At 48.5% G+C, this 27,809-nt stretch overlaps 1 protein-coding gene across 7 annotated transcripts in view; it reads right to left on the reverse strand.

Annotated features, from left to right (window-relative positions):
- The window catches only part of PROM1 (prominin 1), a 90,245-nt gene that overhangs the window by 20,897 nt on the left and 41,539 nt on the right, over positions 1-27,809 (reverse strand). For 4 of the 7 annotated variants that reach the window (XM_028506653.2, XM_028506652.2, XM_036018961.1 and 1 more), the window contains 8 exons: positions 23,956-24,161; positions 16,623-16,743; positions 14,665-14,728; positions 13,630-13,719; positions 9,903-10,120; positions 7,795-7,869; positions 5,209-5,272; positions 1,001-1,160 (listed from right to left, as the gene is read on the reverse strand). In XM_028506653.2, coding sequence (XP_028362454.1) covers positions 1,001-1,160; positions 5,209-5,272; positions 7,795-7,869; positions 9,903-10,120; positions 13,630-13,719; positions 14,665-14,728; positions 16,623-16,743; positions 23,956-24,161 — 998 coding nt within the window. Of the gene's footprint in view, positions 1-1,000; positions 1,161-5,208; positions 5,273-7,794; positions 7,870-9,902; positions 10,121-13,629; positions 13,720-14,664; positions 14,729-16,622; positions 16,744-23,955; positions 24,162-26,192; positions 26,220-27,809 lie in introns of all 7 variants that reach the window. The other 3 variants (XM_028506654.2, XM_036018956.1, XM_036018945.1) reach the window with 1 other exon arrangement.

Raw genomic sequence — 27,809 nt, forward strand, 5'->3', positions numbered from 1 at the left:
AGTGAGAATAGTTCCGGGGGCCGGTCACGGGGCTGAGCCTTTCAGGCAGGAGAGCATATCCTAACATCTCACCTGGCCCTCCAGATACCTCCAGTCCCCAGGTCCTCCCTGGCATCACCCAGGGCCGAACCCACCACGGACACTTGATCCCGGGCCAAACCTGAGCGGCTTACCTGAGCTCCCTGGACAACCGACTGGGTTCAGGGACTTTCTTGCTGTGAGCACCAGCCTCTCCGTATTTATTGTATCCCCCAGGGATGCAAAGAGTCTCACCCCAGCACCCTTGTTCTTCTTAATCACTTTTAGGTTTTAAAACCCTGGTACATGCTTTAGATAATTATAACTAAGAGTCTAGAAGCCACTCACAACATCAAAATTGCCAATTATTAAAAGTTTGTCTCGAGAACTTCGAGCCTGCAAATTTAATAAAGGTACGAAGTGCTTCATGACTTTGCACGTCATCCCTATGCTGCAACTACACTGATGTTCTTCCTATGGTTTCAATTTTAGCCAATTGCGTTTTGTTTCTGGGATATATTTACTTCTAAGCTTTTACGATCTGTGACTCTTTCTCTTTCAATTACCGTTGACGTTCAGTATCACCCTCTGTGAGTTTCAGATGTACGACACAGGGGTGAGATGATCACGTGCTTTATACAGAGTGGTCCCCCGATGACGGAATGAGGTACCAATGGGCAGTTACAGAGCAGCCACAGAAATGTAAATCACAGCACCAACAATGCCGTCGACGATGTCGTGATAACTGCGCCTGGGGCCGGCCGGGCACTGGGAATACCATTTGCTCTCAACTTTGGTATCTGCCCTGACACAGTGAACACTTCCACTATCCTAAGTGAGTGTAAACCAGGGTGAATCCGCCAGGCTCTGGCCTCTTTGTACACAACCTGCTCTCATAAGATGACCCTAGTTGGCAAGTCCAGTTTGTACCCCGTTCCACAGCAAGGCTCCCCGCGCTCCCCAGCTCGGAGGAGGCACCCACCTGTATGAATTGTACTCCTCCAGCGCGGGCAGTGTGCGGTGGACGTACGTTTCGACGTCATCGATCTGATCCGAGAAACCTGTCAGCTTATTCTGAATAGAAATCTGCTCCTTTACATTTTCGATGTGTGAACCAATGGAATTCAAGGTACTTTTGATCCCTGAAAACAAAAATACCTCCATTATGTATTTCTGAACCTAGAGGAAACAGAAAGGGTTTTTTTTGGGGGGGAGGGGGGTGGACCAAACTGAAAAACTTGAACCACTTTTACTTTTTCCCAGGTTATGTATGCATTTAAAACATGACAAGGCTCTGTACCAAGCAGAATGTAGCCAAGGCCATCGAAAAGCAATTACTTAACCAAACAGCAAGCTATGAGCGTGGACTGTGATGATATGGTGCTGAAATCAAGCCAGAGTTTTCTTCCACTTATTTAAAAAACAAAAATAAAGGGTCGGAGGATTCAAAGGTACTGTGTGCCTACCCTGGGCCAGGCACTCTTACCAGGGTTAACTCATTTATTCCACTGAGGTAGGTAGTCTTAATTCCCACTTAATAACAGTGACCTTGAGGCTCACAGAGGTTAAATACTTGCCCATATGTCTCTTTTTCGGAAAGCACTAGAAATGGGATTTACCTAAACTCTAAAAGCTTCTGTTAAGTAATTTCAGAAAAATAATGCAATAATACGATCATTCCTCCGTGTAAGAAATGGCATTCGGGAACACACGAATTCTCTGGGACTGATTTTTTTGAGCACCTGCGTCCAGGTGGCATTCTTGGTAACGTTTTGTGGGGCTCGTGCGAACTGAGACTTGTGAAAGCGCATCCGTGTTTCCGACGTGCGAAAAGCAACAGCGCTCCCGGCGGTCAAACCGTTCCCATCACTGTTCGTCCGACCTTTCAGGGAGCAGATGAGCTCTCGCTTTCTGGGAAGGGTCGGTGCATCACAACAGCAGGTCCTGGGACCAGCCCCCTGGGGTGCGAGGTGCCGCCTGGCCCGACCCTCACACAAGGCCTCTCGACAGGGATGTGCTAGGAACACACACGTCGGTTAAAAGCCCTGATCCTAGCCCTGGCTGGCATAGCTCAGTGGATTGAGCGTGGGCTTCGAACCAAAGTGTCGCAGGTTCAATTCCCAGTCAGGGCACATGCCTGGGTTGCAGGCCAGAACCCCCAGCAACTGCACATTGGTGTTTCTCTCTCTCTCTCTATCTCCTTCCCCTCCCTCTCTAAAAATAAATAAAATCTTAAAAAAAAAAAAAAAAAGAAAAAAAAGCCCTGATCCTGAAATCTCTCTGCAGCAGCCGAGACAAGCTTAACCATTCTCCCGATACGACCCTGGGTCTCCTGGGGACTTCTGGGTGGGTGGCGGCGTGGTCCAAGATGGCACTACACAAACGCGGTGGGAACCTTCTCCAAAGTGTGCTGTTCACAAAGCCTGAACTCTCGGCATCTCTCGGGAGGAGACGGTCATGGCACCGTGGCTCAGCGCCTCCTCCAAAGGGCTTTGTGCCCGAAGGCCCAAGGGGTCCACGGCCAGGTGACTCCACGGGCCTCTTTCTTACCTCTGGGATGTCTGGGAGTTGGACAAGTGGCGTTTAGATGCCCCCTCTCCTGTGAACACTCCCCTGAACTCAGAATGGGGGCCCCCTGCTTCGCAAGCTGTCCTGCCCTTTCACACGGCCCAGCTCCCCGGTGACTCTGTACGTGCCTGGGGCCTCTCTCAGCGAAGACCTTCTGCAGGCCTCCGGAGCTGCTTCCTCCAGGAAGCCGTCCACCCTGGCCCCACTTTGGACCCCTCGCACGTCCCCGGACGTGTTACCAGGGTGTGATAAACGGCACCTGCGCACATGCCCAGCCAAACGGGAAGCCCCGGCCATGCCTCCTCACTCATCCCCCATCCCGGAGTCCAGCAGAACCTGGCACACAGTAGGTGCTCAAACCATGTGTGCAAGGTAGGACTGAATGATCGAAACATGGCAGCTGAGGGTTTCTACTTGTTTTAGGAGAACATGAAAAGAAGCAATTTATATTCCATTCCGGCTGATGGAGTGGCGCTCGGCCAGGCCCGAGAAAACTCTGGCTTGTGTGTGGGCAATGACAGTGCGTGCAATGGGCCTCGCTCGCGCGCCCTGCACACCTCGCTTTGCCAGACTTACGGGGGAGGGCCGCACCAACTGGCAGGAGAGGTCCAGGAAGGGGAGACAGGGGAAGTAAACAGAGATTAGTCAGCAGGTGGCTATACGACACTCAGCATGCGTCAGCCCTCTGATGCCAGCATACAACCGTGGGGCCTCCTCTTTAATACGTCAGTATTTCCAGCTGGAATCTTAGACTGAACACGAGGGAACCCACAAGGCATCCAAAGCACTGTGCAGTGGAAAAATACTATTGGGGGGAAAAAAAAAACAAGTACTTCTACCTAACACAGTATTTCAACCCACTTGGTCAATAGCTAAACAGAAGCACTGAGAAAAGGATCTTTTAAAAAGAGAAGATAGTCTGAGATATTACTGTAGCCTATGTTTTCTTCTAGGATTTTTATGGTTTTGCAACTTACATTTAAGTCCTCATATACAGAGGATTTATACAACTGAACACCAGGAAGACAGACAACCCAGTTGAAAACTGCCCCCCCCCAAAAAAAATAAAGAAAGAAAAGTGAGCAAAGGACCCAAATAGACACTTCTCCAACGAGGACATACAGATGACCAATAAGCATATGAAAAATGCTCAAGGTCACTAATTATTAGAGAGATGCAAATTCAAACCATAATGAGATATCACCTCATACCTGCCCAAATGGTGATCATCGGTAAGTCAATAAACAAGTGTTGGTGAGGATGTGGAGAAAAGGGAACCCTCATGCACTATTTGGTGGGAAGGCAGTGACCCCACTTCTGGGAATATATCCTAAGAAACCCAAAACAACAATTCGAAAGAATATAAGCACCCCTGTGTCCATTGCAGCATTATTTACAATAGCAACATCTGGAAACAGCCCAAGTGCCCATCAGTAGATGAGTGGATAAAAAGCTGTGGTATATTTACACAGTGGAATATTACTTGGCCATTAAAAAGAGAGGGAGAGAGAGATCTTACCTTTAGCAACAGCATGGAAGGACCTGGAGAACATTATGCTAAGTGAAATAAGCCAGTCAGAGAAAGACAAATACCATATGATCTCACTTATGTGTGGAATCCAATGAACACAATAAACTGACAAAACAGAAACAGAGGCGTGGACACGTGGAACAGACTGACGGCTGTCAGAGGGGAGGTGGGAGGGGGTACTAGACGAAAGAAGGTGAAGGGATTAGCCAAAAAACGTAATACATGTGCATAACCCATGGACACTGACAACAGTGTGGTGACGGCCAGAGGGAAGGGGGGCGGGGGCTGGGTGCAGGTGAGCCAAGGGGGGAAATGGGGACATCCATAACAGTGTCAAAAATAAAGTTAAAAAATACAAATAAAAGATAGTTAATGTCCCACAGATGGAAAAAAAAAAAGAGCAAGAGAGAAAATACAGTCTCACACAGCTTCAGAAATCTCTCCTCTCAGCAAATAACCCAGGTTCATCCCTGTTCCTGCACCAACAACTGTTTACGCTACGTTCTTTCTCTGCCCATTCCCTCTAAATACCAAACCCTGAATACAACACGAGCCGATCATTTAAGGCCAGTGGCAGGCGCTCACCCTCCAGCTCTCTCTCCAAAATCGTAAGCAACCCTAAGAGCCTAAAATATCATTGCCTCAGCATAAGAGGCACACAAACATCTCCGTCAAAGGCAAAACAAATCCTTCTACATGGTATTCCGAAAAAACAACCACTTTTAAGTTCTTTTAGGAGTTATAATAATCTACAGTTTTTCCCCAGTGCAAACGGTCGGAATGTGACCTCCCAGACTTTGGCTGTTGTTAGTTCTAACAGCTCCCAACGAGGGCTGGTCACCCCTGGTGGCCCTCCACCCTCGGGGTGAGGGTAACTGTGGTCAGTAGAGGGTCATCGTTTTTAAAAACTACATCGCATGTGGAGGTGGCACCACTGAAAAGGCGATATTCATTTAGCTTTCTAGGTCTTAGTGAGAGAATAGTATTTACGAGGGGAAAAGAACAATACAATTCTTAATACATTTCTTTGTACTAATGGCCCGACCCTTAACAAGGAGAGACGCAAAATTATTTCAAACTGTGAATCTCACCTGATACCACGTCCACGGTTTGGTTTTGCACACTCTCAGGTATATCATTAAAGGATTTATAGCCCTAAAAATAGTTAAAAATAAATTGATGTACACGGTAAGTAGAACAGCAGTTAACCATCACGCATTTAGTCGAGAGTAGAAAAGCGAAATAACAAATGCAAGATTTACCTAAGGCATAAATTATCGTTATATGGCCATTAAATGTCTAAAAATATTCCCTTTAGAGGGGACTTTCTTTAAATTGTATCCACCAAAGATCATGCTAGACATTTTTAACTTTTAACTTTTCACTCGTGTTAAACGATTCCATTAGACTATACCAGTGTTTCTCAAATGGAGGCAATTTGTCCCCAAGGAGACACGTGCGATGATCAGAGACTTGTTGGCTATCACAGCTGGCGGGGGGGGGGGGGGGGCCGCTGCTGGCCCTGTGTGGGCCGGTGTGGGCTAGCGAACACCCTTCAGTGTGCAGGGCAGCCCCTGCCACAGAGCACGGGCAGCCCACGGTGCCCGCAGCGCCGAGGTAAGGGGCCCTGACCCATGCAGTGCACCAGTGTGGCCGTAAATTCGTATCCGACTCCTATAGAAGAATTTCCAAAAACAGAACCTCATTTTTCCAGTGCAATCACACAATAAAAGTGGAGACCTAGTCTCACAGAAAACAACTAAAGTACAGTTTAGAGAGAATAAAGACTGTAGTGGGGCTGAAACGAAAACAAGACAGCCACGCCAAGCTAGATCACTCTGTGGCTACGTCTGTGACCGGAAAGTGTCATTACTTCCAAGTCAGTCAATCAAACAGCCAGCCTTTCCCTGGGGGGTGGGTTTGTGCTTGTTTCTGTCGGGTGGTGCATTTAGCCAGCTGCCTGGGACCACCGTAGGACTGTGACCTGTTCTGAACTCCACATCTGTGTCCCTCCCAAAATGCAAATGTTGAAGTCCCAGTCCCCACAGCGAGGTGCTAGGTGGTAGGGACTTTGGGGGGCTCTTAAGGCGGGGGCTCAGGAATGGGGCGGTGCCCTTACAAAGGGGACCCCCGAGAGCTCTCTCCATGGGAGGAGACCACCATGCTAACGGGACACCATGAGAGAATGCCCGCCTGCAGCCTGGAAGGAAGGGGTCTCCCGCCAGAACCCGCCGACACATCTGCACCCTGATCCCAGACTTGCAGCCGCCAGAACTGTGAGAAATCAACGTCTGTGGTTTGTCAGCCGCCCAGTCTGTGACATCCGTTGGTAGCAGTCCAGTCCGGGTGACAAGCTTCCTTACACTGATGGTGCTGGCGGGGTTCCACTGCACCCTGGCAACATCCGTGACACGGAAAGAACATCCCGACTCCTGTCTCCTCCAAGGTGACTAAGCCACCCCCAGCACGCGGGAGCTGGTGTCGGTTTTCCGTGCTCCTGACCCCAGTTTGGGCTTGTGCGGGTCACCGGTGACAAGAGGTTTTATGGCCGGAAGGAGCCTTACAGATCCCTTAATTCAATCCGTTTATTCAACAAACCACATGACACCTGAGTCCAAAGACCGAGAGCCTTAATCACTTGTTTAAGGGGATAAGTACCTGGTTCCTATGTAGCTGAGTTTAATAGCTACTTGATGATATTTTTATATCCATGCTAACAGACATAGTAGAGTCAGGAATAAATTACTCTCTCCCTTTCCTACAGGCCTAGGGCACCTACGAAATCCTAACCTACAGAGAAATACTCTCTGGCCATTCAAGGCCTTGGCTGAATAAGCAGCAATGACTGGTAGGCTATCAGGGAAATCCAGGCCAATGGGGACCCCGCCTTTTTTAGGGTTTACAGTCCAGTGAGATAGCCCAGACATCAAAGCAATAATCACGGCCACGAGGAACTTAACAAAGAACACTAGCAGTGCTGTAAGAAAGTATTAAAACGGGTTTTGACCTGGTCAAGATGCCCAGGACAGGCCTCATTGAGAAAGTGAAGTATGAAACTTAAAAAGTAGCTCATGTTTCATGACCTCGGTAGCTGGGCCCAGCAGAGGGAGGCGGGCAGAGCGGCAGCGTGCGCACGCAGGCGTGGAGGCAAAACACCAGCGTGGCTGCTCCCTGGGTGGGTGGGGGCATAGTCAGTGTTGACCCATGGGGTCCTGAGCCCTGGAAAGGTGAGAGCCTGTGTGTCTTCTGCTCGCTTTGGTCCTAGCGTGGTGTCTTTGCACGTAAGAGATGCTTAATAAACATTTCTTGAGTTGGAACAATGCACAGAATTACCTGGAAGTGAACAGTCATCGCCCTTCTTGGCAACCCCTCTCCGGGATTCCACTTCTTCTTTGCTGTTACCTATTTTCCTATATGTCAGTTTATTATTTAAAATAAGCTACTGTGCCTGGCTGGCGTGGCTCAGTGGATTGAGCTCGGGCTGCAAACTAAAGTGTCGCAGGTTCGATTCCCAGTCAGGCCACATACCTGGGTTGCAGGCCACGGCCCCCAGCAACCGCACATGGATGTTTCTCTCTCTCTCTTTCTCTTTCTCCCTCCCTTCCCTCTCTAAAAATAAATAAATAAAATCTTTTTAAAAATATATAAGCTACTGTGTATTTTCCAAAACAACGTACCTCTTGGACCAGGCTGGACAAGTCTGTCTGAAGCACATGAGTGATATTATCAATTTGCTTATCCAAAGATGGGAGCTGGAATGCGCAAAACAAAATAGAAGGCAAGCCGGTTACTTCCCAAATCATTTGTCATCTTACACCCAAGTTCCGCGGCCTCTGCATTACAGGGGATGATCTAAATTTCTCAGCGACAACAGGGTATTGTTTGGGGAAACCACATTTAGCTCAGAATGGCCGGCATTAAACACTAACTTTAGATACCTGGAGGTGTCCTGCTTCGGTCAGGAAAAAATGAGGGAGCAAAATTTAACACAGCTTGAATAGGTGTGACCTCAGAATTTCGGGTACTGAATATTGTTGGATAAAGTTATAAATAACTTTTGAAAAAACACATCTAAAAGTACTATAGTCAGCAGTTATATTGGTACGTTGCCTGGCATAAATTTTTCACTTTATACATTACTATCCATGGACTCCAAGTGATCTCTCTCTTGCCAATACCGGGACAAACACCTCGGGCCTCCCGACACGAGGCACCCAGGAAAGCACAGCGTCACTTCCGTGATATCCTGACAAAGACGCACACCTGAAAGCTAATCCCGAGGGGACACTGGACAAACACAAGTTGAAGATCATCCTATATGACAATTGCCCTGTTGTCTTTGCAAATGTCAACGTCCAAAGACAAAGGCAGACTCAGAAACGGTTCCAGATCGAAGAAGCTAAAGAGACACAAGAGCCAAGGACTCCATGTGACCCTGGACTGGACCACAGACTGGAATGTGAGGAAACCGTTGTAAAGGACGTTTTTAGAAAAATTGGCAAAATCTGAATATGAAGTATGGTTTAGAACGGAGTATTAGCCAACCTTATATGAGTACGTCCTAACTTTGATAACTGTATAGTGGCTACGGAAAGGTACGAAATCTTTAGGGGTAAAAAGAGCATAATGTCTGTAACTTACATCCAAAACGTTGAGAAAAAGTGCCTATTATTTTATGCACATATATGATAACGTGAACAGATAGGTGAGAGATAGATGGGTAAATGGGTACAATGACAGGATCAAGCGGATGGAGCGAAGTGTTGGTGATTGGTGGATTTGGGTAAAGGGTGCGGATGGGGGTTCCCCGTACCATTCTAGTGGATTTTCTTCCTGTTTGAAAGTACACAAGAATAAAACATCACGTTCAAACAGGCCCGATCCCAATTTAAGTGCGAGTGTACACCCTGGGCTCCAAGAACTGTTGAAGGGTGATGGAAGTGACTGTAGGAGCTATGCAGACACGGTTGCTCCTGTGAAGTGTGTTGGTAAGCCTGATTCATGAAATGTGCAAGTGAGGGAAATACGGCCCTATTAAAATATTGCTTTATATAAATGTGATATGTATCTGTATATCACTATCTTAATAAATTAAAAACCATGAGTAGACATGATTATTTTGTATATTCAGAACTTTATACATTCAAGTTGCTCCAAATCCTTTTTTTTCCCCATAATCTCTTCGGGAATATGAGAAATTACCTTATATTTAGATATACGTGGTCAACATACTAGGAACTTCATTTTAAAATATATTTTGACTTTAGCCCTGGCTGGCATAGCTCGGTGGATTGAGCGCGGGCTGGGAACTAAAGTGTCCCAGGTTCGATTCCCAGCCAGGGTACATTCCTGGGTTGCAGGCCATAACCCCCAGCAACCACACATTGATATCTCTCTCTCTCTCTCTCTCTCTCTCTCTCTCCCCCCATCCCTTCCCTCCCTAAAAATGGATGAATAAAATCTTAAAAAAATAATAAAATAAAATAAAAAATCATTAAAATTATAAAAAAAATATTTTGACTTTTAAAGTCTACAAAAATGCATTGTTTCCCTGTTTTTTTCAAAGTTGAATTCACTTTGGTGTTCCATCAAGTCGATCTCGGACAGTTCAACGAGGAGGGGTTTCTCCGCGTTCTCCCGCCCCCTGCTGCGGGTGCACCGTGGCGATCCGCGGACCCGGGAGGCCGGCGACACCCAGGCCACCGCGCACCTGACAGGCCCGCCCACGCTGAGCTCAGCCCAGCGGTCTGAAGACACAGCCCTGTGGTGCAGTCACGCTCCTCACCTGACCCAAGTTGGTGTTGTCATCCAGCTGGTTGAGAGTCGTTCTGACATCATCGCAAGTGGCCCTCTCTGGTTGCACGGAGCACCCGGGGTCGTTGAGCGATTGCTCCAGGTTCGTCTTAACGTCCTGCAGACTGGTGCTAAGTCGTGCGGTGGATTTCTTCAGCTCCCCCAAGGTTTTGTTCACGTTCAGCAGGGCTTCTCTGGTCTCTTTGATGGCTGTAGGAACACGGTCCGCTTTAGAACACTGGCCTGGCAACGGCAAATCACTGCTCATCTACAGCGGTCCCCTGAAGGGACTTGACACGCATGTGTATATGCCACTGGAAGGCCACTGGAAGAGCCTGCTGCCAGGGGCAGTCTGAGAGGGGAACACAGGGACCCTGCTGGCCTCCTCTGCCTGTCACTATGCCAGCTCAGCCTTCCCACTTGGGGAACACAATGGGGACATCCGGGGTGGCATTAACTGCCTGTCACTGGCACAGCAGCCTCAGGAAAGGGTGTCGCCACCCTAGCGACACCCAGCCTTGCAGAGGCCAGCCCAGAGAAGCTAGCATCTTCACTCACAAGCAGCTCTGATCCACGTGAAACGCTGGCCACACCCAGACGTGTTTTAGCTATGGGAAGTCACAGAGCTGGAAGTACGCACAGAGCGACGGTTAAGAGCACGGTTTTGGATTCAGGCAGGTCCGGGCGCAGACCCGAGCTTCCCTACGAGCTGTGTGAGTGGGAGCCGATTCCTGAACGTCCCTCGGCAATTTCCTCATCTGCAACTGGCGAAACCACCACCATGCTGCTCATGGAATGTGGGGATTGGAACACTCAGACCGAACGTCCTCAATGACCCTGAGTCCCTCTGTGTCATGCTGGGAGCCCCGCAGCCTGGAACGCATTCTTACACTGGGACATGCCCAACAGTTGCTTGTTGTCCTGGTTTCTCTGGGCCATAGAGCTCTCTGTATTCGTGAGTGGGGAGGCAGCCCATTCACAACAGTGACTCAGAGACTCACAGCCACGGCAGATGGTGATGGGGAATTGAAATTAGAGGGCACTGTTTTTCTTCGAAGTGAGTAAGTCTTCCAGGCCCACAAAAACGGATGGCGAAGCCACCTTTGGGTGTTGCTGGGAAAAGAGTGAATGCCCTTAAAAACTCACCTCCCCAATTTTCCTGGGCAACCATGTGAACTTGAGAGCTATAACAACAACAACAACAACAACACACACACACACACACACACACACACACACACTTTAATGCTTGTGTGTTGTGGAATCAAAAGTAATTTGAGGTCTCATCTCCCAGTCCTGCTACTGCTTTGTAACAGCACCCTGAGCAAACTCCTCCACCTCTCGGGACCTCGGTTTCCTCATCTGTAAGCCAGGAAGCTGGCAGGGTCATCTCCGGTCACTGGGAGAGTCTGTCATTCTAGACTTTGTCCTAGCAGGTCTGCTCCTAAGAGATGGCCTTGCCCACGTCATCCAAGATGGCACCCCAGCACCTGGCTCTGATGAGGCCTGAGGAGGCTTCCAGGATTGGACTCTGTGACCACCAGTCTCAAATTCCGGCATCTCCTCTGAATAGGAAATCTTCAAATTTGGTTCAGATAATCTTTGCTCTTGAATTCTGCTCTAGCTGTATCACAACACTATTTGAAACTATTTAAGGCCGTTATTTAAGACTTTATCAAGGAGTCACTCTGGGCCTCAGCATCTCATCTCTCCCACCTGCCTCGCAGAATTATCGGCATAGAGCTGGTACCTGCTCTGTGAGAGCCTCGATAAGTACCTGCCTTAGCAGAGCAAAAGCAAAAAACCAAAAGCAAAGAACCCAGTGGCAACTAGAAACACACGACAAAAGGGGAAAGGGCGTACCAAAGGCACAGCACACAGCACACACCTCCCCTCTTCGTGCTGTGTGGTCTACCTCTACGGTCTGCCTTTCCACCTTGACTTCAAGATAAGTCACTGTAAAGCAAGAGACAAATGACAACAAAAAATGATGGGCAATAAATCGATGGCCTAGAAAACACGTCCGCTTGGGTGCCGTCTGTTGACACTCCAGGTTGTGAGTGCTATGCTGTCCTGGCCCCAGGACTGAGAGGTGTAAACATAGGCAGATTTTCCGAAGGCTTCAGAGCATTTTATGTCTATAAAATATCTAGTGGGCTGTAACGCTGGGAGTCAACCCAGGCCTGGCAAGGTCGCCTATTATGTAGCTGAAGTCAGTGAAAAGATAGGTCAGAATCCCCAGTTTAGTGAACTCCTGTTTTACCAACACGTGGCACATTTCCTTTACAGACCCTGACGTGCCACTCAGATGTGATTTGTGCAAATAAATTTGCAGGTTTCTGCTCTCTCCAAAGGCTACTAAATGCATAAACCTGCAAAGAATTTTTAGCCAAAAAATCGCCCAAGCTATTTATTAACCACATTTTTCAAAGCCTTGGCCAACACCCAAGGCTACACTGTCATGGATTTGGCCTGACTTTTAAAAAATAGAATTTTAATACTAACACATGAGGCACTGAAGAGAGAAATAAATGTGTTTTAATTGTCTTTCATCCAGAGAGAACTATAATTCAAACATTAAATCTTATGCAAACCACCGGGCAAGAAGTCAAGGCCCATGCTGACTACACGGTATTGTTCATCCACTTTTGCGCAGCCTTTACCGGCAGAGTTTTGGGGCAGGAAGAGATCTTGGCAGACCAATAGTTCCGATGCACTGGCCCATGAGGGGCGTGGGGTGCAGGGAGGCCTGGCCCCACCGGCTCTTGACTCCACAGTTCTAGCTCTTCCTGCAGGGTGGCGCTGGGCTGTCCGACCAGGGGTGGCACAGAAGCCCCCTACATCTCCACGTCCCCGAATGCACCCAGACATCCTGTGGGATGGTCCTACGCAGGCTCCATAGCCAGGCCGGGGTTTGAATCCCAACTCCGCCACTTCCCAGCTCCCTGATCTTGGACAGGTCGCACCATCTCTGGGCCTCACTGTCTTGAGTTGGTAAAATGCAGGTAACCGCATCACCTCATAGAGCTGTGAGCGCTGACCAATCCGGTGCAGGAAGAGCGCCTGGTACCTAGCACAGACATGTTCTCAACATCTGGAAGGACTTGGGAGGTCTTTTTTTTTAACTGCAGTCCAATGTGCAGTTTACTAAGATCAGAATATCTGTTCACTCATCCTATCAGCTGTGGTGACTTTGAATACATTATGTATATTTTTACTTTACAGAACTAGTTCTTTGGGGGGGGGGAGGGAAAGAGTAATCAGTAGACCCCAAAGCCTAAAGTTCTATAGACTACTTGTCCTCTATAGCTGAAGTCAATGAGCTTTTTCTGTAAAAGGACCAGGTAAGTAAACATTTCAGGCTTTATGGGCCACAAGGGTGCCACCCTAGGGAGAAAGCAGCCAGAGGCGATGCTTAAACAGAGGAGCACACCTGTGTTCCAACAACCTTGTCAACAAAAGCGGGGGGCGGGCCCCTATCAAATTCTGCCACTATTATTCCAAATGACTTGTAGGTCATCCGTGCAACAACTGTGACATAAGCTTTAGAAAAAATCCTATGGTGACACAGTGTGCCTGGCCTGTGTGCAAGAACACAGGTGGTGGCTGTCACCCCAGCAACTCTACGGGGAACCACAAGAGGGGAGGGCGAACCTGGGAAGCCCGCAACTTCTGGGTGGCGTGTGCTCTCGGGCCCGTCGGTCTGTCACAGCACTTACCCGCCGCCATGGCCTTGATGTCGTCAAGGACGGGGATCGCTTTCGGTCTCAGTTGTTCCTGAATTCCCCCTCCAAGCAACGACTTGATATCTGAATGCAAAAAGGCACAAGGGAGCGTGAGGTTTGCTCCACGTGCTCCCTCTCTGTTCCCACGCCTGCTCTCCATCTGCCCCGCAGGGGGTCTGCCCCTGGAAAATCACCTTCCGTCTCTCCCGCAGAGAAATCCCGCTTTTATGCTAGACCCTGTTTGGGTGTTACTCTTGTGTGGAGGCTTTTTCCACGTTCTTCCAAGTGCCCACCCCAGCTGTGCCCCAGGGAGAAGTTAATCACCAGAGACTCCGTATTGAATCACACCAGGAACACGGGGTTTATCGTCTTGAGCCATGACTGCCTAGGGCCCGAAACCTCTCCAGCCAGATCCGGGTCTCGCCACCCCGACACTGCCGACATTAGGGCCCGGGGAGTTCTTTGTTCTGGAGGCATTCTGCACATGTGGGGTTTTTAGTGGCACCTCTGGTCTCAACCAACGGATGCCATTAGCCTTGACCCCAGCCCTGGCCTGTTGGGACAACCATATATGTCTCCGGATGTTGCCAAGTGTCGCCTTGCTGGCAGAGCAGCCCCTGGTTGCGAAGTCTGAGCAAGGCTGCACATGAGCCCTTGTGGACACACAGCGACGGGCATGCCCAGCCCTCTGCTTCTGAAGCCCCGGCCTTCTCCAGGGCCTATTTCTGTCCTTCACAATGGACCTGACAGAGACCCATGTCCTCCCTCACAGGGGCCTGAAGAGCAAGCACTTGTGGCTATAAGAAAGCAAAAGCATTTTGCTGGGTTTCCATCCTTGAAAAATAACATGCCACAAACTTCCAATAACTCTAGGGAATCACCTTTCTGTTTTCCCCTCTTGTCACACGGAAATTGTAGACACGGCACACTTCACCTCCTAGTCCACGTCCTGTGGGAGGTGGCCTTAGCATCTTCTGGCCAAAACAGACAGACAGAAAAAAACCCAAGGCAACTTTAAATTCTACTCACTGTCCAGATCTGAGAATGCCTTCTCCTTAGCAGTGGTGTACTGGCCCAGGACATAGCTGATTTGCTAAAATAAAATAAAATAAAATAAAAAAATAAAATAAAATAAAATAACATGAAACCTTCTCTTCTAAGATCCAAAGCCACCATAAAAAGAGATTTAACATACACAAATTAGCCCAAACCAGAACATGTAAAAAAGAAAGCACGTTCTTAGAGATATTTCCATTTTCTGATACCCAGACTTCTTAACAATACCCCAAAGTGTACTGGCTTAAGAAACATGACTTATTGTTCCTCAGAGTCTGTGCACGGGCTCTGTGGCCGGCTGGGCTGGGCTGGGCCGGGCAAACGCGGGCCCCCCTCTCTCTGTGGCCTCCGGTCTCCCCAGCGTCCAGCCTGGGTGCTCTCCCGCTCTGGCCCTGGCGGGAGGGGAACAGGGCTGGAGGCTGCGGGGCCTGGGGAAGCTGAAGTTCAACACATGCAGGAGGCCACGCCCACTGAGTGCTTTTGGTCAAAGCCCGTCATAGAGACGGCCTGGATTCGAGAGGCGTAGACAGTTCCACCTCTGGGAGGGAGGAGCTAGAAGGAACAGGAGGCCATCGGTAACTACCCCGCTAGGACCGTGTTAGTCTGAGGCTGCTCCTGAGCTTGCCATCCCCCCTCTGCGTCTCAGCGGCTCCCGCACGCCCGTCACCGCTCTGCTGCTGTTCTCGCGTGACTAGGGCCAATCTTCTCCGTGAAAATGTGCATCGTCGATTAACTTCTCCCTTCTCCCGTTAGTAGAGTAAGAAGGAATACCTTATGGTGTTTGGGGTCAGGTATGCTTCCTCTACAGAACGACTAGGTACGTTGTCTGCCTCATTTTTCGTGGACTTCTTAAAAGCTCGTCATGGGTTTGGAAGTAGGGAGGTTTCCCCACGAGCCGTAACAAGGCACTCCCCTTCTAAGTGTATGAAAGCAATGCCCAGGCACCCCAGCCACACTCGCTGTGTATTTAATTTTGCCAGCATTTTAGGGAAAAGGTTTCGCTATGGAGTCTTCAGAACGACAGGCGAAAATACGATGCATTTTTATGCTGACTGGGAAAACGGAACACTTCCCTCCCTGTCCTGCTGTAATAGATGGATGAAATTAGCTTCTCCAATTGCAACATTTAAGAACTGCCTGTCTCCTTTGCCCGTGGAGCCCCACCCCCATGTTCACAAACTAGGGCACTGTTTCGGGGGTCAGGATTTTGCAGACTGTATCAAACTTGAAAGTATGCTCCTGTGTGAGAGGACCCATGGATTGTGAGGGCTCCGATTACCAAACCCGGCAGGCCGGCCGTCCTCCCCCGGCTGGTCCCCTGAGCTCAGCGGCCTGTGTCTGTCTGGCTTCTGCTCAGATGTTTTTACAAACGACCTTCTGAACAGGCAAGACATCAACATGTTACTGCGACACAGGAAAAAGGTCCCTGGGCCCTTCATGTTCCCATCCCCAAAGACAACTTGTGTGTGCGTGTGTGTGTGTGTGTGTGTGTGTGCACTCCCCCATCTATATAGACATTAGCAAATGCGTGTTTACAAAGCAGAAAGGTTTCATCACAAAGATAACTTCATGCAAACAATGGAGAGTTAAGTATACTGCCCAAAAGAAAAGGACCGTGGCACCTAACTATGTTTTTCTTTAAAGAAAATAAATCAGGAGACTCTGGAAACACTTTTATAATATACACGATAATTTTATGTTATACCTCCACAAAATAAGATAACACCAATTTTGAAAACACGTTTTTTTGTACTCTTTTAGAAATGACTTGCTGGGCTTTCACTCCTTCCTCTACAAAAGTAAAAGATGACATGTGTCCACATGGGCTCCCGGGATTTCTAGAAGGTCTAAGTAAAACTTCAGACATATACAGCAACTCCAAAAGGCCCCACACACGAAGCGTCACGGGACACACAGGTCGGGGTTTTTACCGATGGCGTTTCATTCAGGAGCGTTCTCAGGTCCCTGAAGTTGCTGCCCGCCAGCTTCCGCGTCTGGAGGATCTGGGCCCTGAGGTGCTCGTTCGCCACAAAACCAGAGATGATTCCAAGGCTGCGGGGAAAGCACAGGACAAGGAAGAGCATTTACTGTGTGACCCTGCGGACGGGCCAGGTGCAGGGCGGCACTGCGGGCGGGAAAGGGCGGGGCTTCCAAGGAGCGGCAGCGTGGGGGCAGGGGGGGTGGGGGGGAACGACAGGACCTTCCTTCCCATGAGGTCCCTCCACTGCTACAGCCTCAGGACACACCTCTGCGCGCACACACCCCCCAACACGCACACCTCTGCTCCCCCCAAGAAGACTACTGGCAAAAATGCCAAAGTGACAGACTGCTTTGGGCTTTCAAACAGTTTTGGTTCCTCCAGCTGCCTTGGTTAGTTTTTCTATTGTCCTGGTTGAGAAGCGGCATGTGTGACTTTAGCATGAAAATGTTCTACGGAGAGCTACAAACAATAACGTCCATACTATACCATTCCGTTTTATATAAAGCCCAAAATCACGCAAAATAATGCTACCGAAAGCAGCCGTTGTATTGGGGGAGGGGCAGGTCCTAATGTAACTAGTGTATTCACTTCATAGAAACTCACGAATATCTATTTATGACAGGGACATTTTTCATCATGGAAAACATACTTCAATAAAGACTTTCAAAAACCCTATAGGAAAGGCTCCTCTACGTGAAAATAAAGAACATTTTTCAAGAGAAAAAAATGGCTACACTTAACCACTCTGAGGGCTTTTAATATTGACTAGTTACTAACAATGTCCTGACTTAATTAATTTGACCAATCGGTTTGTTTTTAATGTCAAAGCCTGAGAACAAATAAAATGTTAATATTTAAAATTGCTAATTACCAAGGCTTGTTGGATTTAGCCACTAGGTGGCAGTAAGGAATCGCATAAACTCGTAACAGACTATTTTACCTACAGAAGTCAATAATGAAATCGTTAGTTTGTAACCATTCAACACAGAGCATATGGATAGAACAAAAAGTTCTGATAGAACGAAGTTTTGCAAATAATAAACAAACCCCGGGGGGAGATTCTGGTGCAGAGTACCAACACCTTGCCACTGCACCAAAAGCAATGCCTTGGGCTTTCCACAGTCACCTATTTCCAGGTGGGGTAGCCGAGTGTCTGTTTCTGCACCCGAAGGCCCATGTTCCCAGGAAACCTCTCCGTCCCCGGTAAACGGAGACAGCCATCCACCCATTTGCAGTCATCATTCATTCCAAGGGGCACCCATTCGTCGCTGGTCTGACTTAAAACACTGTCCTATTGCAGGGTTACACGGGAGTGTTAGATTTCCCACACGAATCCAAAAAAGTCTGTAACACACACTATAGAACACTGTTGCTTATGTTTAACATGGACTGGAGCAGGAACACAAGACTTTGCCACTGTCGCCCCTACCTCACACTGTGTGAGCTTGAGAAAGTCACGTGCCTTCTGTGAGTTTCGGCTGCAGTCACGACCCTGAGCGTTGCTGCCCGAGAGAAGTGCTTCCCCAGCCACAGAGGAGAGGGCTGCTGGGTGGCCACACGTCCTCCAAGACTTTTGTTAAGTCTCGGTTCATGTCGATGGTCATCTTTTTAAACAGTGAGTATTCACCACATTCTGGGCCATTTGGAATGACCACCGTAGAGTCCATGTCTGTCCGACTTAAGTCTGCATTGGCATTCAGGAGGCAGACTTTCACCCCATAGCAACAACAGCTATTAAGTCATGACTTAAGTTATTAAGTAATGGACACTGATGCCAAAGAGAGCCAAATGACCCGAAATAATGGCTTTGGAGCAGTGTGGACAGAAGAAGAAAAGAGTTGAGTCATAGCAATGTACTTGGAGCGTTATTTGCCACGCCAAATTTCCAACACCTGTGGTAAATCAGGATCGCCACCTGCATACCTGCCCACGCCAAGATTGCACAGTGGGGGCCCTTGCTGTCTCTCCCCAGCATGTCCGAATGATGTGTCATTCATCACGTTCCAGACACGCTGTGTCATACAAGAAGTCAAGGTGAACTTGGGGAACAAGCAGCAAGACCAAGTCCCCCTGGCCTTCAAGGGCACCCCGGCTGGAGCCTCCTTGGTTCCTCTCCCAGAGGGCTCTCCTGAAATGCTGGTGGGGCTGTTTCTCATCTCACACTATTTTGTCTTTATTTTTAAGCTGTGGTTAATTTTTCTAAAATGAGGTGAAAACTGCCTCTTTGTCAGTTTTGCATAATGCGGGGTCCCTATGTGTGGTGGGAGCTCAGTGACCGTGGTCTTAAAGACTGGACTTCGTTTCATATGGTCCATTTAGAAGATTAGCCACGTGTGTGGGGTGTCCAACTCAGAAGCCGTCTTTGCTCTTTTATTAAATAAATGACTTTATTCTCAAGATCATTAATCAGTAAGATGAATTGCAACTCGACACTGAATTTCAGTGCGACATATTTAAAAAGACCCATGCTTCTGCTGATCAATTATGGATTCAATTAAAATGAAAGTATTGATCGTTTAAGAAAAAAAACAACTGTACTAAACAGAATTCTGGAACAGAACCCAGCAACTGTCAAAGCTGATTCTCAGGCCCATGCCATGTCACAAATCTTACATTTAGATGAGGCAGGAGAGGTTCCAATGCCTACGTGGGCAGGCAGGGAACGCCACGGGCAAAGAGCCGGGCACAGGCCTCCGGGGGCAGGAGGTTGAAGGTGGGGGTGGGGCAGCTGCTCGGCAGTCCTGGCAAGTGCCCTCACCGCAGCGGACCCCTGCGGCCAGATCCTGTGGCCAGATCCACACAAACACCTGGAGATCTGTATTCTTAGGTAAAATCTCCCACCCTTAAATATCAGCAAGGTGTCAAAGAAAAAAGAAACTTTAAATACCAAGAAAACCAACTGGTCTCTGGTTGCAATCTCTAATTTGAAACTTCTATTTTAACACAAACGATATAGAAAGAGGCACTTTTTTTGTGCAAGTACAAGCAGATCTCAAACATTTGAGCAGAAGATAGGAATTTTACTTTCTATGGTACGTTAGCATTACCTTCTCTGTATTTTATTATGACGAGACCAATTTTCTCACATATACCCATAAAAGTGAATACCTCAAGCTTTTAAAGAATAAGGCTAAACCTTTAAAGTGTATAGCAATTTTTCTTTCTACCATTTCTACCATTTCAGTGGCTGAATATAATTAGCCACTGAAAGCTAAATAAATGCTTTCAGCCTATACCTGATCTCTTATTTTTTACAGAGAACCTTTCATTGAAATGTCAGGTAACTAGCATTCTTATTCACATGAAGAAAGCCTCCTGATTTTCTGGCACGCTAGCTCAGTTCCTTTTCTGGAACCTGTGGCCTCCGAGCTGGGAACTGACGGCCACATCCCTATGAAAAATGAACTTTGAAAAACCGCCGTCTTCCTGGAAATGACTGGGATTCAGTTTTCACCAGCGTAATTGGCAAAAGCTGATTGATTGTACTCAGAAACTTAGAAATACACTGGAGAAATAAAGGCATGGCTGTTCCTTTGCGTTGTTTATAACCTCTTTTGGAATTCGGGAAAATGCAGTGATGACAAGCACGAAGGAAAGAAGGAGGAGGAAACGCGCAGCTTTTTCTGGAGTGAGACACATCTGCTCGGCAGTCCGAGGCCCAAGGTGGAAACCGGATCTCCCCCCGGATGGTTGGAGAGCTCACAGAAACCCAGAAACACAGGTCGGCCTCCCAGGGATTCTGACACACGCGGCCGCCTCGGGAAAAAAGCTCAGACCCGGGGCGAACGTGACCACATATATTCCGCATCTACTGCGGGATCTTTCTCCTTAACACCTAATGCCTTTGTCAATCAGAAAAAAAATAAGTAAAATCTGAACCATTGTAGATAAAAAAGGACGGGTGAAAAATTAGACTATTCAGGACTCATTTGAAAAATTAACTTCATTTTTAATTGTAACACTTCCTAGAAAGACACAAAGTAGGAATGAGTCTGATAAAAGGTAAGCGACAGCCATGCCTGGTTTCTGAATTAAAAAAAAATCATTTATAAAGATGAAGCACCAACAGTGTCCAAGCTCTGCTGAGGTCACTGTAGGCCAGAGGCTACCGGCTCCTCCTCCGGCTCCATGCGCACGCCCGCCCCTCTCATCCGACCTCTGAGGTGGTGGGCACTCTTTCTTCGCCGTTCTATCTGCTCGCAGTACAGGAAGCTTTGTGTCCTCCTGGTCTTCACTCTTCGGGGCTCATTTCGATTCCTTGTAAACGATACAGAGCTGCTACTGTCCACCCGTGATGCAGAAGAGACTTGCAAACCAGCAGGGGTTTTAAAAGGAAGACATCCAAACAGACATTCTGAATTCAAAAACCCCAGGCCAAGGAGTTTAAACTTCTAGTCTGAATTTAAATTAAGCAAAACAACCTCAAATAGTTTCTTTAGACCTGCTTATGGCTCATATATCAATTGAATGCATTATATGGCATAAAGTAGTTTTAAATATGTCACTTAGCCTCAAATAATTGATCAACTTCAGTTTAATTACACTGGAATTTAAAATTATGATTTTCAAACTAAGAAGTTTTACTTGGGTGGGGGAAATATCTTAACTGAATATATAGGAGGCTCTAGAATCAGAGAATCTATTTTTTAAAAGAATTTTCTGCACTAAAATGTACTCAGGAGAAAAACTTAACTGAATTTGTTTCATGGGTCTGAGTTCTCTTTAAAAATTGCAGCATTCATTTTGTATATACATGACAGTCAAATTTATTTCTGACTTTGTGGCCTTATTGTTTATATATTTTGCTATTTAAACAGAATGTAAATAATTTAATCAATTCAGGGTGAACTATTACACATAAATATATGTAATGCAAATAAAGCCCAATTTAAAAGTTGAAATCCCAAACAGGTAAACTTCTTCACTCAAAATAATTGAGAGCTCCTTATTACATATGTAAACGTTTATTCGGAAAACCTAACCCAAACCCTAGACCTCACCCCACCCCAACCCTGAATTCAACCCCAGCACTAGCCTAGCCCTGACCTACACTTGACCCTCATCCTAACCCTAACCTTCATCCTAACCCTAGCCTTAACCCTCATCCTAACCCTAGCCCTAACCCTAGTCCTAACCCTAACCAAAACAAAACAAAACAAAACAAAATATTTATTTGGGTAAATGAGTAACTACATGCTATGAAGCATATTCCTGAAATTACATCGTATATATTTATATCAAGTGAGAACTATTAAATTGTTCACTAGAGATCACACTAACAAGAAGCCCTAAGGGCAAAATATTTTCAAATGATACTTTCTCAACTGAGCCTCATCTTTACTGGCCAGGCTGTGTCCACAGTGCACTAGGAGGAGAAGCCCCACTGCCCCCGTCTCAGCAGGAAAAGCGGGTGTAAGTCTCAGCCATAGAGGACGTTCCCGGGGCTGGCAGGTCTGTGGGCTACGACGGACCCCTTTCTGGGAGCTGGGGAGGAGGTGAGAGCTGCTGAGTGTGCGCATTCCTGAAAATATTTCAAATGCAAAGCAGAAAGACAGCAACATCTGGAATTAAGACGGTCTGGATCCTAACTTGTTTTTTTAGAATTAAATGTGAATAAACATTCACATTATTTGCAGAGAGGGAGACAGAGACAAGCAGGGAGACAGAGGGAGAGAGAGGTGCCCCCAACCCTCATCTCTCACCGAGAACACAGAAGAACCCCGGTGGTCACAAAGGGTGCACGACAGCAGCTCACATGTTCACCCAGAGGTTGTTTACGAGTACATAGCTCAAGTCTGTTATGTCACTATTTGCAGCAAAATGATGCCTCGTAAAAAAACATCACCGCCGTGGAACACGTGGCCGCGCATGGGCGTTTGCTTTCTGTGGGGCTGTTCTGGTTGTTCACGGTTAACTTTTCGTGTGACTAACACGGTGGGGAAGGAAGGAGCCCTGAAGTCGATCTGCAGTGAAGAGCGAGCTTCCTTCCTTCCCCTCCACGGTGGCCAGCTTCCTCCCCGCAGGCTCAGGGCAAATATACCCGAGGTTCGTACCTCCCCCCTTTGTTGTTGTTCTCCTAGCTGCCGTGTTCTACACACAGTCTGCAACCTGCCTTTTCCACGTTATCTCGCTTGGGGACTATTTTGTATCGGCATGTGGCGAGCTGCCAGTCCTTCTTCCCAGAGGGTATATTGCATTTCAGTAACTGGACACCCCACAGCGTCCATCTTACCCTCTCAATGGCCACGCTCCAAGATCATTTCTTCTTGAATACGCAGCTAGAACTTCAACGGGCAGGGCTGCGTACATTGTTCTGTGTAAGTTGGTTTAATTGCTGTTTAATTCTGTTTTCTGCTTACATTCCCCTTACATACCAGTTGTTCGGCACAACTTGAAAAATCTTAATCACGGCTCCTGAGCAAATGCCACACTTAGAGGCACGGCCAGGAGGATGCTGACGGCTGATCCTCATTGTCTCTGAGTCTCCGGGAGCCCTGGCATTATTCACGCCACAGGTGCTTTATGCCTGTGGCTGAAATGACACGCGGCTTGAATGAATGAGGGAATGCGGGGTGATGACCAAAGATCACAACCAGGGCCCGGTGTCACTGAGCACATTCCTCAGAGGAGGAACCTGATTTGGACTCTCAACAAAACGTCATCCTCTTAAAAGAAAAGCAGTGCCCTTCAGACCTGCTTGTCGGTTGGAAAACTTTTGTGAGCAGGACTACAGGAAGAAATGCCCTAATAAACTGCAAGGTGTGTTCCAGACATTGAGAGAGGGCAGCGGCTTCATTGCAAATTTAAGAAACTATAGGTACATTAGTAGAAACTTAATTCCATTCCAGTTTTCTCCAGTTCCCAAATTCAGGGACTGTAGCTGTGCTTTCGGATCCCTTGGGAGGTACGAATCATCTAGCAAATCCTGGCCCTGCCTCCCTGCAGGCCGCCTGCCTGCGTCAGCTGCTCAGGAGAAGGGAGCCTCTGTTCCGGAGGTGAGTGCCTCGTGCAGTCTAAGGGTTGTCAGCACGTCTTCGAGACGGAAGTGTGCCAGAGGGTTGGGTTAGCATGTGGATTAGGGCAGCATGACTACAGTGCTAACTTGTGGTGCCAGTGATACAGTTTTAAGTCATCTCAGACAAGCATTTTCCGTCTCTGTTGTGGTTTTTTTTTGGGGGGGCAGGGTTGTTTTTGTGGCTTTGTCTGTAACTCACAAGTTTAACACGAGCCATTCCTCATCCACCAAAACCCCGACCAGCTGTGCCGTCCAAGACTCTACTTGCCTTATGACGACACAGGTCACCAAGAGGGAGACCGCGTAGCATTTCCTCAGGAAGGCCCCGTTCCTCTTCTGCCGCTGGTGCATCTCTCCACCGCACCTGTTGCAGCATCGGCACAGGCCGAAGCACAGGCCCACCACAGGCATCAGCACGACAAAGAGCAGCCCCAGGGTGGCGCAGACAATGATCCCCATCTCGTAGTGGACCACCTGCAGGTCAAACAAAAGAAGTGTCATGTACTGTGACTCGGAACAAGTGGCCCGTCCCACAGCGTCCCACAGTGTGCAGGGTTCACGTTCTGTACCCAGTCTGTCTGCCACCCTGAGTGTTCGCGCACATGTGGGTGCATGGGTGTGTGTGAGGATTTCCACTGGGAAGCCCCTCGGAACGGAGGAGGCAGAGATGTGAGTGATGACAACATGGGCCCAAGCGGTTCCTGCGTTCTTTCAGCTCCTGAGAAAAACGCCCAAATGCAGACTCAAGTTGCAAAGGGTTTCGTTTCAACCCCAGACGGATTCTGGTTATTTTCAAACAAACAGTGTAACAGACACTGGCAGAAGTCCCCGTGTGGCGAAGGCTCTGCATTTTAGGGTGCTTTCGCCAGGAAAGCAGAACCAGGAGAAGTTATTGAGGATTGGAAGCAGTTTGGATAGGATCGATGAATGACAAGTTCATAGTCCGTTGCAAAAGAACCGGGAATATATCAACATTTAGACAAAAGGTTCAGACTTTCTGAGTCAGACACGGCCACTCAGTTCCCCCAGCCACCCGCTAGGAATAATAGTGCATGCCTTGTAAAATCCTAGCGAACACTGCAGACGATGTATGAGCAGTCATAACACGCCAAGTAAAGCACCGGGCACCGGGGACACATTTAGCAAGTGGCAGCTCTCACATGGTGCCGGCGAGGCTGGGCTGGGCTGCCCGTGTCTCCGACAGTTCTTCGAGCGCTCGAGTCCTAGCAACCGGCACAACTTCCAGATGCAATCATGTGACCGAAACATGTTTTCCTAATCACTCCTGACTTTATTCGGGCATAAATAAAAATTCATGCAACGGGATGACGAAACTTGACCCCGTTCCAATTCGTATGTAGTTACTCACGTTTCCATCAGGCAAGACATTTATAAAGAAAGGCAGAACATTACAGGTTGGCGGTTTGCAACTAAGGGACCAGCTAGTTAGCAACGGACTCTGAGGCCAAGCCGGGCCGACGAAACAAAACACAAGGGTTGGTCCTGGGAGCAGAGGTGATGTTTGAGGAGAGGAGACTGAGGACCCACCTTCAATCCCAGCAGGGGGCTTCCAGGCCCCTAAAATGGAAAATGTTACCTCACAAGCATATGGCAAAGGGCCCGCCGTGGAATGACTTAACGTGGAAACAACCAGCCAAGTGCCCGGCACACAGCAAACATTGAGTCCGCAGCCGTTACCTCTGTGGGCACACGCTCGTACACCACGTCAGGGGCACAGGGCACTGGAACACTGCTACTTATTTAGATATGAAGGTTAAGATGCCACAAAGAAAAACGTGGTTAAGTTTTGCTGCATCCCTGTCGAGGACGTGCTCCTGCTTAAACTAAGGTCCGCCTGTCCGTGGCCAGGAAGAGGCAGGGTCCACTGGCGCTTTTAACCCTTCCTTGGGGATTCGTGGCATTGGCCGATGGAGACACCAGCTCCGGACACCCCAAATTCTTATATATACATTTTGCTATCACTTCTCAGCAAATATTCTACATTATTTACCACTTTTCAATGAATTTAAAATTCCTCCTGCATCTCAAGAAACGCTGAACCCAAACCCAGGAGGGAAAGCGTATTGAAATGTTTTAAATATATTCCCTTTAGCTCCAAACACAAATTCCGTATTTGCCATACAAGCTTTCCAATGTTACTGACTAAATATGACGTCAGACTGCGTACGGACAAGAAACGTCATTTCAAGAGCTGACTTCTAGGCTGGAGCCTGGCCAACATCTGACCAACACCTCTCCGGAACTCTTTGTGGGTTGCAAAGGGAAGATCAAAGATTTGCTGGGAAGGGTCGCTTTTCTTCCATGAGCTGCTACAACCTTAAGACGACTAAAAACGATAGCAGAAACGAAAGTGACACAAATGAAGTTAAAGGCCATCACAGCAGACACGACAGGGAAGGGTAGACAGCTCTGGCAACAGCATAACACTTGCACGACTCACGGACTTTAGACAGAGGAAGGTGAAGGGGCAGACAAGGAGTTTACCTTCAGGGTCAAGACCACACTTTCCGGCTGCGGAGGTCAAAGCGGCGAGGAGACCATGTGAGGCGGAGGGAGCATGCGCCAAGAAAACAGAGACAGTGTGGTGAGTGACCAGCCACGGAGAGCACCCAGTGGGAGAAGGAGCACCACAGGGCAGAAATAGAAAACGCGAGTGTTTCTTAGAGGAAGAGTGTTTCCAGTAGCATCACGTTCTGGAACTTATGTTTGAATTCACGTTTGGATTTCTTGAAAGGTTTTTAATCAGCAGGCTAACGGGTTACGGACTGAGGTCTGGGAAGGAAAGGGACAAGAGCTACACACACCACCACGTGATCTTCATGAAATAGAGAAGCAGCCGCTGCCCGAGAACCCCAGAGCCAAAGGCGGCACCTGCCAAAGGGTCCTTTCTGACGTGGGAATCCGATGGTGCCATCGCCTTGTTTAACAGCGTTCCCTGAACCTCCACGATGCTTGATTCAGGCTTAACGTGGTCCGATATTGTTTAGTCTCGGCTTCGTGTCCCCACTCTTCCTGACCAGTGCTTATGCTCTCTCCCCGCCCTCCCTCTGGGCTCCCTCGTGTTCCCTCCTTGTCCAGAGCGCTGTTCCCATGACCCTTTCCCTGGTGAAACGCATCACCCTCAGCCGGATGTTCTTTCCTCCAGCCAGGGCAGAGCGGCCTGCGGGCCCCACCAGTCAGCTGACTGCTTGTGTTTCCCTTCCCCCACGCCAGCCAGGTCTGATATGTTGGCGAGGGGACCAGTGCCCCTCCGTGGAGGTGGGGGCACATCTCCCTTCTCCGTGCCTGGGCCAGCTGTCGCACAGATCTGAGGCTATCACCCGTGCGATGTAGCAGCTGGCATCGTGGCTCCGCCACTGAGTGACGAGGCTTCCCTGCCGCAGCTAATCACCATCACCGCCCCCCGGGGGCCTTGTGGGACACATCAATAAGCAATCAACCCTGACCGACTACATCAGCGTCTCTGGGGTCTGGTGGAGGCATCGGTCCCATGTTCTTCGGAGCCTTGGTTACCTTAGCGACAGAAGCGGGTCGAGCAGAGGCCCTGGTTTACACGGTTACTGCACAGACAGCCCGGGACGCCGTGAGAAGCAACCCGTGTAGTGCGTTGTTCTGTTCTAAGGGCTTTACATGGACTATCTCATGTAGGCTGAGTGGTTAACACATTGAAGGGCTTACACCAGAGCCTGTCAGTGGAAGGCTCAATCAATAAGAAAAAGGAATAATCCATGCATGGCAGCGTCATTCTCGTCTCTGAGCTCCAGGGAGCCCCAGACGATGACCCTGGTCAGGGGCTTACACGGCTGTCCATCCCCATGCCCTCCGAGACCCCCTGGAAGGGCCTCGACCCTGAGAGCGTGTTCTCAGAGGCGGCAGGTCCTCACGTGCTTGCAGGGCAGGAAACGGGGAGCTAACTCACCTTTCCCAAATGTCATGTGAGAAGCAGCAGGGACCGGTCCCAAGCCCTGCCCCTGCCCCCACGCGAAGCTTCAAGGAAGGGGAAGGTGGTGGCTGAGGAAGGAAATGAATGAGGAAGAAGACACAAACTGAGAGGCTGGGGCGGGCGGGGAGATGAACCACAGCCACCTGGACCCTAATTCA

The sequence above is a fragment of the Phyllostomus discolor genome, chromosome 1, assembly GCF_004126475.2.
Source record: "Phyllostomus discolor isolate MPI-MPIP mPhyDis1 chromosome 1, mPhyDis1.pri.v3, whole genome shotgun sequence".
Classification (NCBI taxonomy): domain Eukaryota; kingdom Metazoa; phylum Chordata; class Mammalia; order Chiroptera; family Phyllostomidae; genus Phyllostomus; species Phyllostomus discolor.